The 12,214-nt window shown below is 35.9% G+C and overlaps 1 protein-coding gene across 9 annotated transcripts in view; it reads left to right on the top strand.

The window, feature by feature from the left end:
• Positions 1 to 10,752, top strand: part of LOC131435321 (proton-coupled zinc antiporter SLC30A1) — a 49,425-nt gene extending 38,673 nt beyond the window's left edge. For 8 of the 9 annotated variants that reach the window (XM_058603067.1, XM_058603065.1, XM_058603066.1 and 5 more), the window contains 4 exons: positions 4,112 to 4,745; positions 4,806 to 4,937; positions 9,912 to 10,090; positions 10,158 to 10,752. In XM_058603067.1, coding sequence (XP_058459050.1) covers positions 4,112 to 4,745; positions 4,806 to 4,937; positions 9,912 to 10,090; positions 10,158 to 10,631 — 1,419 coding nt within the window. In that variant the 3' untranslated portion in view covers positions 10,632 to 10,752. The remainder of the gene's footprint in view (positions 1 to 4,111; positions 4,746 to 4,805; positions 4,938 to 9,911; positions 10,091 to 10,157) is intronic. The other variant, XM_058603069.1, reaches the window with a different exon arrangement.
• The last annotated feature ends 1,462 nt before the right edge of the window (positions 10,753 to 12,214 follow it).

Genomic DNA, 12,214 nt, shown 5'->3' with positions numbered 1-12,214 from the left:
TGCTAATTTTCGAATATGTTATCAATAAGTTTTATAATATGCGAATATTGTAAAGTTAAAGTTTTGTGTTTAAAAAGTCAATTGTATAACTTTTCAACGGTTTTCATGGTTTGCGACCAATGCGCACAATGTCATTTTATATTTTTTACTGAAAGCTGAAATATTTTTACATAACATATCCAAAACATGGCCATGTATGTTTATATGTTTTTGAGTTATGATTTTTTGAAAATTTCAAGTCTTCGATGTTTCCGTGTTTTTTTTCGATTTTCTTTAAAAAGTATGTGGTTGATAAATTTATAACTGTTGAACCACTCGATCGACTCCGCTAAATTTTAGATATGTTGTCAATAAATGTTTATAGATCTTAGGAAAAATATGCGAATATTGTTAGTTGAAGTTTTTTTGAACTGTCAATTGTATAATTTTTGAACGGTTTTCATGGTTTGCGACCAGGGTTTTTCAACGGTTTTCATGGTTTGCGACCGGGCGCGATGTCATTTTATATTTTTTCTGCAAGCTGAAACAGTTTTACATGACATATCCAAAAATCAAACACAAAACTTCAGCTTTACAATATTCGCATGTTTTTCCTAAAAATTATAGGCATTTATTGACAACATAACCAAAAGTTAGCAGAAAAGGTTCAAAAGTCATGATTTTTGAAAAAATGTTACTGTTGAAGAAAATCGTAAATATTCGGTTTTTTGATTCACAAATGAATGACAAAATAAAACAATATGGATCTAATATTTCTCGATAGTTCAGTTTCTCATGAAACTGCTTTATATGTATCTTTTTTCAATATCTTCACGTCCTCAACGTTTTATGTTCTGTTATAAAACATTTAACTGTGTAGTTTCTAATTACTGAATGAGTCCTATGTTCGATAAATATTCATTTGAAAGAAAAAGGATTCTGGTAAATAACTCGTTGTGCAGTATTAAATTTATTGAAAAAATGTCACTAAAACTCTTTTCAAGTCTAATTCTCATGAAGAATTCTAGAATAAAGTTATGATTGTGTTTCAACATAAACTATATGGTTATAGGATCTAACATCCAACATGAATGTGTCTAGCCCCATGGAGTTGTTCGATCTATTGATGTGGAATAAGGCAGCCAAAATTTTAAATGATCGATTTGTTTTTATTGAACAGTTCAATCAGTCGACATACTACTTGAACTTCATTATGAGTGTGAAATTGTACGAGCGCCACATTTGATCAGCTTTTAATTTTCGTACATAGATAAAAATATTTTGTGAATTAACATTTATTTTCATTCACATATTTGGAACAGGCAATTGAATGGAAAGTTACATTACAGAACTAAGCGGTTTGTTAATATACAGTCTTGTTCAATGAAAAACTAAATGAATTTGAATGCAATTTTACATTAATCATGGTTTTAAATCAGATTTTCATTTCTACTGATGTCTATTTCATAGTAACATCGGTTTACATGTCGTGTAAGTTTCATCTTTTTTTTTCTGTGTATGTTAGCTGCATGTCTCCACTTATGCCAAATTTGGCTTCATTTGGTTTTCCTTTCTTGCAATTATATTCATGGCTTAAGGTTTCACTTGAGAATGCGTTACATTGTTATTCATGGACATGAATTGTGGTTTTGGTTCTGCGATTTTGATTAAAAAAAATGATTATGAAACGAATGCCTCTAATAAAAATTGAAAATCCATATTAAGCGATGTTATATTACTTTTTAAACTTGCATTTGTTCCAAACGCGCATTACTCGTGAATTGCTGCCAGAGTTCAAACGTCATAACAAATCAGTCAAACACAGAAAGAAAAGATGAAACTTACACGACATGTAAACCAATAGTTCTATTAAACAGACATCAGTTGAAACGAAAATCTGGTTTAAAACCATGATTGATGTGAAATTACATTGAAATTGAATTACCCCGCAGTGGCCACCGCTTCTGACGGCGGGTCGCCGGAGGACTCGCGGCCTCCGGCCGTCTCGATCTGAATCATCTATTACGAACAGAATATTGTGTTAGCATTGAATAAGATACTTATATAAGATGATAGTGTGCTATTTACAACACTTTATCACTAGAAGATTCAAAGTAAGACGATAAGAAAATTAAACAATGTATCAAAACAATCTGTTGCTAGTACACGTACAATAGACCAAAGTAACGACGAAAGATTAGCTTGTTACTATATATACTATATGCGAAAAAAAACCCAATTTAAAGAAGCTATGTTTGAATTTAAATAATTATAACTAAATGATTTCATACCCGTTATATAATTTGATTAATTTTTATTAAACTCGTTATTCTCAGAACCCTCTTTTCCAGACCCACAAAGCTTGAAATAAGCATAGTTGCCTTGGAAATTACAGTTAATGAGCATTCCCGAAATTTTCTGGAAAATTATTTTTGTTGGACTGGTTCATTCTAGTCAGGCGTGTACCCAGAAAAAAATTTCGGGGGGTATTTTCTAATCTAGGGGAGACCGGGACTAAATCGGACACTTTTAAGAAAATGAAAAAAAAACCACTAAAACTGGGTTTTCACCCAAATCATCTCTACCGCGTCATCTCCTAGCGCGTTTCCAAAATCAATCTATGAATCGAAATAATAGCAGGTTTATAAGATATTTAAGCAGTCCGGTCTAGCCCCTGTCTCCCCTAATAATTTCTTGAGTTTCAGGGGGTGGCAGGGGGGAGGGGTTTGAACCCCTAAAACCCCTCATGTATACGCGCCTGATTCTAGTAGGTGCTTTTCTGGTAAAATATCTGTTCCTATGTTGTTTCTGTATTATTTTCCATTCAGGGGAAAGGAGATGGCATTCTGGGAAATGGTACATTCTGTTGTGTGTCTTTCTACTAATTAGTTCCTTCGTGAATATGGTTTTCTGGAGAACCGTACCTTCTGGGAAAAATACTTCGTTGCTTCAACTTCAGCGAAATAATTTTCGGGAGAAAGTCGTACAACCACTTTGAGCAGTTCAGCAATTGCTGCACTGCATATAGATTTCTTGGTTGATGGTATTCAGGAAGCTTGATGTAGTTTTCATCATCCTATACCTCGCAATTAAACTTCGTCATGTACAGCTTCTGCTATCGTAATCAGGCCGACTTGTTTTGCTCAACGTAACGATTTAGTGTCGTCATCTTCTAGTCATTGTGGTATCCTGAATTATGTGATATCGGGAAGCAAAGTCATCATATTAACAAGATATCCAGCTCTCACATTTCCCGAACAAATCATTGGCAATATCCTTTTTTGCGAGCATGTCGCCCTCAGGTGAGTCCGCATCGAATCTCATACATGGAAGTAGGGGAGATAAATGTCAAATTCGTGCGCGCCAATATAGCAGGGCTGCGCACCCATACAATTGACATGATATGTTGAATGTGATGCCGTGCGATGGCGTTGGTGAACTAAAGATTGATTTCGCTCCAAGCTGACAGGGTCTGGTTGTACAAATTCAAAGATATCATATTAACAAGATATCCAGCTCTCACATTTAGCGAACAATTCATTGGCAACATCCTTTTTTGCGAGCATGGCGCCCTCAGGCGAGACCGCATCGAATCTCGTACATAGAAGTAGAGGAGAGGAATGTCTGATTCGTGCGCGCCAAAATAGCAGCACTGCGCACCCACACTCAGGCAAAATGAGTAGAGAAAACCATAAGGCAAATCTTATGATGCATCAAAAATCGCCAAAATCACAATTTCAAAAGATTAATATGAAAACATACTTCAATTATAATGTTTATGATTTCCACTGTATATGAGAGAAGTTATGTCTGTCATAGAAATTTCGCACAATTTTCCTAAAAATTTCGTATGAATTTCATAAGGCTTTTTATTGGAATTCCAATTTTCGTGACTTCATAAGAGTGTACCATGGTCGAGATCGAACATATCTTTTCAGCTCATGAATACTAGAGACGGATTCGGGAACTGAATTAAGAGCCGGCATTCGTGATATTCAACAATTATTCATGTTAGCTTTATTCAATTTTCACATTCAATTTTCAGACACTTCACTGTAAAAAAGCTGTTCCGATTCGTCACAAATTTCCTAAGAATGAAAATCTAATTCATTCTCTTTCTTCTACTTCACAGCATAGTAAAAAATCACCATCATCTAGAGCGTGTCACGAGCAGGTATCCGTCTCTCAATTCGCACTAGATCATGCTAGTGACGCATGCTTTGTTGAACTACCGGCACAAGCACAGGGTATACAAGCCCTGACTGAGCCATCACCAAATCCGGGAGAGTCTAGTCCAGCCAGTGTAAAATTGAAAGTTAAAACGAAGAGTCGCCAGCAGCGGGAAAGCAGTTTACGGAACACTTTCGGCTGGACACGTATCGATGTTCTTACGATGCTAGTTGTTTGCATTTTTCTAGCATCCTTCTGTTTCTCTGCCGTTGTGGAAGCTTTACAAACACTTTCCCATATTCATCATCAAGATGCGATGCATTATCCCATTCCGGTATTGATACTGGGATCCTTGGGAATTATTTTGAATGGGTTCTGCTATCTGCTGATAGGTGGCTATACGTACCATCAGGGTAGCTTCCTGTATATCACATCCAATGGCAATGTAGTGCTTGATCGCGTTGTAACTGGCGACGGTATGCGGAGAGGTGAACGACGGCTTTCTGGTTCACGCAAACACATGGCTGCATTATCGAGTGTGCCGTACGAGTCTACCAAACGACAAAGTGTTCGAGAAATGTTGAGAGATATTTGCAGTAAGCCTTTACTCAAACCAGTTGTGATGGAAAGTAATTAATTATTTCTCTGTTTTTCAGGTACCCTGTTTGTAATCGTGTGTTCAGTGATAGTGCACTACACGAACGAAGATGAAGATACATCCAAATTTGTAGATCCACTATGCTCCATCGTATCCTGTGTTGTTTTACTATCGCTAAGTTATCCTTATAGTAAGTATCTGATTAGCTAAAAGTATTGAGTTTTTATCTGGGGCCTTTTGGACAGTTAACATTTTCAATTGTCAATCAAAGAGCAATTAGTCATGTCAGAAGTTTTGTTCTGAATTATCATTTTATGCATTTTGTATTACGTTAAGTCGTTCTAGAAGGTTCAGTGGTTCTTGCCATTGCAGGATTCGTTAGGAATTGATCGAGAAAATCACCCTCATTCTTGTTTACGTTTACGTATTGACCATTCAACGAACACATACTTTCGAACGAATACGAATAAACCTTTTGATTTTCACTCGAATGATTTCGAAAGCGAATCATTTGCCACAAAATTTTAAAATATCAGTAAATTTCTTCAAAAAAAAGTCATGAAGACCACTAAAATTGCGAGTCTATGTATGCCATTTTAGTTTCGAATGTTTCGTGTATTCAAGCATCGTTTTTACAATCAGAGAAATATTTCAAATATTGTTGCTTGAAACGTTATTTGGATCCGACCTGTATATGCACCAAAAATTTGAAAATAATGTCACTCACTTTTCTCGGAGATGGTTGAATCGAGTTTCACAAACTTTTTTTAAATTGAAGGTTTCATGGTCCCATACAAAGTTCCTGAATATCATTTGGATCCGACTTCCGCTTCCGGAATTACAGGATGATATGTACCAAAAATGTGAAATTAACGTCACTCAATTTTCTCCAAAATAGTTGAACCGAGTTTCACAATCTTATTTTAAATTAAAGGTCTCACGGTCCCATACAAAGTTCCGGAATTTCATTTCGATCCAACTTCCGGTTCCGGAATTACAGGGTGATATGCACCAATAATGTAGAAATAATTCCTTAATAATGAGAAAATAATGTCACTCACTTTTCTCGGAGATGGAAGTTCTTAAGATGCCATAAGAATATTCTAATTTTCATTCGGATCAAACACCTGGTTCCGGAGATAGTGTGCTCAGTATGAAAACGTCAATTTCAGAAATACTTTGTTTATAAGCTACATCTTTATATTGCCTAGTGATTTCTCTAGTTTGACCATGAGACTCTGTAACCAAATAAACCATTGATAGTCCCACAAATGATTTGCTGAATTTTATCCAAGTCCGACTACCGGTACATTTTTCCCAAAATACAAATCATCATAGTGAATGGTAAAAAAAACGTGTAGATCATATTAGTGTATGGTTCAATGAACCGAATGTCACTATGCCAATATCCGGCTTTTGGTTGCGGAAGTACCAACAATAGTAATCAAATGTAATAAAATGGAGCTCACTTCACTTTCTAGCATATGATTGAATAGATTTTCACTAACTTACGTTCAAATGTAGTAGTATTATGCAACAGAAATCTTCAAAAATATTTTTTAAACTTTGTTGAATTGTGGTATTTCGGAGAATTTCTACAGGAGAAAATGAAAATGAGAATGGCATCAATAACAAATATTTGACTTGTGCGTTTCAGCAAACTAACAAATATTTTACTTGTGCGTTCCTGTCAATTTCTTGACAATCGTTTGCATAGTAAATTTAACTTGCAAAATGGGTTGGAAATGAACTGAAAAATGTGCTAACTTTAGATAAAGAGAATATTTGTAGGGCTTAGAATTTATAAACCTGACAGTTGAAATAAATGATAAGATATACCCCTAAAATAATAAGGATTGCTACTTACGCTTTTGTTTGTTCAAATCTTATATTTTGTTTTATCTTAATAGAAAAATTATGTCTTTTAAAACAATTTGAAGGGTTTCTATTGTACACATTTTTTTCGATTTATATATTTTTTATCAATTCCTATTACTCACATCTCGGTTCCCTTGCAGTCCGGTCAACATAGAGATATTGTGCATCATCTGACATTTCGGTACTCTTGCAGTCCGGTCAGGTTAGAGATATCGTACGATACAGATACCTGGCAGTACAATAGGACTGTTTACATATAATTTGCCTTATAATTGTCTACTGTAGAACCAAGCTGCCACACGAGGATGTAAACAGTCCTACTACATAGAGATTGGCTGTGACGATAAACCTAATCGCTTGTTAAGAAGTCCTAGCACGTAATTCTCATAGTACTAACAGTTTTGTTATCATTCTAGTGGTTACTTAGTTTCTAAGAACTTTGACTACACAAAAAATACACCATAATTCTCGGGGCTGAGATCCACTAGGAGATTGATAGTACCTATTAGCTCTCTCCGCACAGTACCAGCCTAGATGCCTTGTGGAATCTGACAGAAAAAAATGAACCAATAATAGATCCACTGGGTTCCTGCTTCCATGTCGTAAAAGGCGACAATTGTAGGAGTTTCTCTCTCCTTTCTGTCAAGGATGGCTTTTATCGTATCAATGAACGCTCCCTGGCAACTCTTCAACGATTGAATCAGTGCCATCAAAGAGAGACGGATACCATCGCAACAACAAAAAACCGGCATGGCTCATTTAACATAGAATCGACACCAGTGTGAGAGCGAATTTCTCTCGATGACATTTCTGAGAATCAAAGGTTGCACGCAGCGTGGGGATCCTCTCCGAAGCAACAAACGGTCGCTTATTTTCGTTCCACGATCCGATTCTATACAGGCAGTTGATAATTGCGATAGAATCATTTTACTATTGCCGCTTATTCTAACTATGTGCATATAACCTTTGTATAATTTGTGTCTATGAAAATGTCTGTGAATGCTCCACACAAGGGTTTTGAAATATTGCAACCTAGTACGAGAATCATCAAGTTGAATCATCGATTCGATTTTTTGCGATAATTGTCAACTTGCAATTCTCTCTCGGGAAATTCTACACAGCAACGATCATTATCAGACTGTAAATTTTTTTTAAGGGCGTGAAATACTCAGAGTATGAAGTGGAGCGAAGAAATGTAGCAAAATTCCCTCACGGTTCATGCATTGAGAGACTCGAGTTCTTGTAGCATCTTCTACCGGATTGAAGATGTTGTATACAATATAGATAGCAATATATCAGCTTCTGTCAAATTTTCGGCAATCACCAACACTGCTTCCAGTTATCAGATATTTTCAACGCTTCACTTCTGATTACTTTATTTTACTAAATTATCTCTTCATTCAACCTACCAATTTCCGTCTAGCGTGCGTAAATCCGTTGATATTACAAAGTTAATAACAGAGATAACATATATCGGCAATCACCAACACTGCTTTCAGTTATCAGATATTTTCAACGCTTCACTTCTGATTACTTTATTTTACTAAATTATCTCTTCATTCAACCTACCAATTTCCGTCTAGCGTGCGTAAATCCGTTGATATTACAAAGTTAATAACAGAGATAACATATATCGGTATATTAAATACATAGTAAAAAAAATACTGGCTGCTCAGATCAACCAATATTACCAAATAATAATTTTAATAAATAATTAAAATAGTAAAGCGGAAATAATAAAGAATCAAAACGCGCGTGAAAACTGTTGACCTGTTTTGGTGATTTAAAATGATTTAAAAAATCTATTTAGAATATGTCAACTATTTTGTCTAAATCCTATTCACTCGTTTATTTTGTATCACGTAATTTCATTTATAAAAAATAGGGAAGTTTTTATTCTTTACGCGAATTTTTCTTCAGTTTCCTCGAATAAGAGCTGTGAATCAAGACTTCCCGGGACTTCACTGGGGAAGTTAGTGAGTTTAGTGGTGCATCCGAGCATCTTGAAATCGGAACATACTGAGTCGCGCGCGAATAATACCAATACTGAAATTTTTACTAACAAATATCTTTCTCCCGTGACACTTGTGAAGTGCGCAGTAGTATATACGGCCTCTAGTAACAACAAGTGTTGGACTAACATCCCTCTTTATTTCTTAGACGATACGGACGTAAACAAGATTGATGATACAAAATAAGCGAAAAATCAAACCAAACAACATACAAAGTCAAATATTTGTAATTACAAGTCTGTATCGGAATTGATGATTTAATGTTATTTTGGCGTTTTTCTTATGTATGTACGACATTTGAAAGTGCGATTGGTTCGAACCAAAGACATAATTATTAACAAAATATCCAGCTCTCACATTTACGAATAAATCTTTTTTGGCGCCCTCACGCGAGTCCGCATTGAATGTCGTGCATAGAAGTAGGGAAGAGAAATGTCAAATTCGTGCGCGCCAAAATAGCAGCACTGTACACCCATACAGTTGATATGATAGGTTGAATGTGATGCCGTGCGATGGCGTTGCTGAACTGATGGTTGATTTCGCATCAAGCTGACAGGCTTCTGTTCGAACGTAAACAGTATTACAAATGTGGAATACTTTCGAACGTGTTTCATACGGTTTTAAACAAGAATGAGGGTGCATGTTAGAGATGGACAATCCGTTCGCGAACGGTTCAAATGAGTGATGAATATTTCTTTGTTGAAAAACGGTATTTCTCTAATAAAAATGCGACATTTCGAAACCTCATTCGAGTGACATTTTTCTTTGTTTTTTGCTCGATAAACCTGAGTTCTCGTGTAGTCTTTGCAAAAACATACTTCTTTCTTTTGATTGAACTTTCTATCTCTGAACGGTTCATTCAAAATGAACGGTTTTGCCCATTAATCCTTACAATGGTCCCATTCCCATAGAAAAAGTGCTACAGTGGCTGAATGGTTTTTTAAAATGAACGGCTCTGTCCATCACTAGTGTATGTTTAATCCAGTATTAATTTGTGTGGTATGTTAGAGATAGATATTGAGCGATGATCATCTGTCAACATAGCCCAGATCTCGTGGCCAGAGTGAACAATCGGTCTTATGAGCGATAATTTTTCCAAAATACGTATGACATCCTGCTCAAATGCGTCTTTTTTTTTCTTCACTGGTATCTTTATTAGCGATCACCTTTGAGACTTATTATTACAAATTCGTAACCCACCAAACATTATATCACCTATGTTTTCAACAACCAGCTAAAACAAAATACTTATTTAATATTTTTTCTCTGTTTAGTGAAGGAATCAGGAATGATCCTATTGCAGACAATTCCTGATACGATCGATATCGACATATTCGAGAAGTCACTCTTGGGGACATTTCCTGACATTGTCAGCGTGCACGACCTACACATTTGGCAGCTAAGCTCAAACAAGTATGTCTCCACGGCTCACATCATCTTTGAGACACCAAAGGTTTACTATTGGAGTTGAAAAACGTTGTGAATTCAAGTTTAAAGTATTTCTTTTTCTGATTCTTTAGGTATACACCGCGATTAATGATCGAGTTATCGACTTTTTCCACGACCAGGGTATCAATCAGGTCACGATTCAGCCGGAATTCAAAACAATTCTCCCAGTGTTACCGCTTCTAGTTACTCCAACTGATACTACCGGACCAACCAGCACTAGTTTATGCTTGATGCAGTGTCGTCAGGTGACTTGTCTACAGAAACACTGTTGCGAAGGGATTATCAAAGATGATAACAAAAAACCTCCTTCACCGATATTACCAAATTCCAGAGATACTGCTTCAACTCCATCGACTGATTGTAAAGAAATCGAAGAAATACCCTTAGAAATCCAGAATAATACAAATGTCGACGATAGTGCCAATATTGTAGTACAATCTGTACCCGAAAAATCTCAATCTAATATGGCGGAAATAGTAATAGAAAATGACAGTGAACATCTGACTAACTGTACAGAGTTATTAAACAAAGAACTCCAAAAATAAAAATTTCAAAAATAAATATGCTGAATTTGCTATTGAGCAAAATATGTAAGAAAATTGTTGTCGATAGTACATAACGTCGAACCAAAGATAACAATAAAATACAGAGATTCTAAATCTCGAAGTTTCAAAAACTTTTCACTTCTAGCTCAAGATTAATAGTAAACCTAACAACGTGTTCTCGCTAGTATTACTGAATGTTTACAGTGTTATATCACCGATGATCACCGACTGTTATAGTATCTAGTGACGCCATTTTTGCGGCGTGGCCAATTGTCGATCGATCTATTCGGATTCGCAGAAACATGAAAACCAGAACAAATTAGACGAGATACGATGAATGAAAAGGATAAAATATGATTATGAACAGGTCAAAGCGATAAAGATCCACTTCCCGGAAATAGTAATGATTTACAACCGACATTAGTACAAAAATCAGTAAGACTGAATTTAGAAAAACATGAAAAATAAAAAATTCAGAAATGAGAAACGAGCACGAGTCGATAACTACTACGCTTATTGCAATTTTAATGTGTTTCATCGACGAATCGTACCGAAAAAGAAACGCACTCCCGTCTTCAAAGTTTTAAGTTTGAACACAACTGTATTTTGAGATAATTAAGTTGCAGCACACGCCCTACTAAAATCGAAACAGTTAAACTGAATAAAAATTACCTCGGAGGCTAAATAAAAAACATTCAAGTCACACATTGCTCCAAAAAAAAGCTCGAGGCTTAAAGATGCCAAATTCAACTAAATTCATCTTTACGAGCGGATAGCTCATGCTTTGAGTTCTTTGAGAGATGTGACGAAAAAACTGCATTTGCGTACAATTTAGATTACAAGACGTGAAAGTTGACTTCCGGCAGCTTCCGGGATTCCTATTTTTCATTGCTCATAAAAAAGCGGAGTGATCCATTCTTGATAACAGGGACGATCAACGGGCAGATACACATGAAGGAAGGACCCTACTTCCACTTCTAAAATCGCACAAAGGAGCTTTTTTCTGGTCGGATTTAGCTTCGAGCCATCACTCGAAATATGGATTTTAATGGTATGAGGCTAATGAGATCAACTCGGTACCGAAAGACTTCAATCCTTCGAACGAACCGAAGCAATGGCCGATTAAGAAGTACTGAGACATACTGAAGCAGGCGCATCAGTAACATCTTAATGATGTAGAATCGACGGAAGATATGAAAAATGAATTATTGCGCAAAAATGTTGGTCCAAACGTTGTACAAACCCTTATAAGTAGGGCTAAGAAGAAAGTTCGTCTATTTGGATATGGATTCACCCCTATTGTGTAGTTCGATCGAACCGCAATGTTTCCATCGTAGACAAAATGTTGCATTCTGCATCTCGATCGAGTTCGTGTTTTCAATACAGAAGCATTATTCGATCGAAATTCAGAATAATCGAAATAATCCTATTCGATCGAAATACATCATAGGAGTGATTGAAATTGAATAATAAAATGAACATGGAAAAAGCTAAATATTGATTTGATTTCCTGAAAATTTGGAGAGGATAGGTTGATAGGGTCAATTTTGAAATTGTATTGTTATGCAATCTGATTTCGTACA

The sequence above is a fragment of the Malaya genurostris genome, chromosome 3, assembly GCF_030247185.1.
Source record: "Malaya genurostris strain Urasoe2022 chromosome 3, Malgen_1.1, whole genome shotgun sequence".
NCBI classification, from domain to species: Eukaryota; Metazoa; Arthropoda; class Insecta; order Diptera; family Culicidae; genus Malaya; species Malaya genurostris.
The sequence above is the reverse complement of the archived record's forward strand: the minus strand, read 5'-3'. Positions and strand labels throughout refer to the sequence as shown.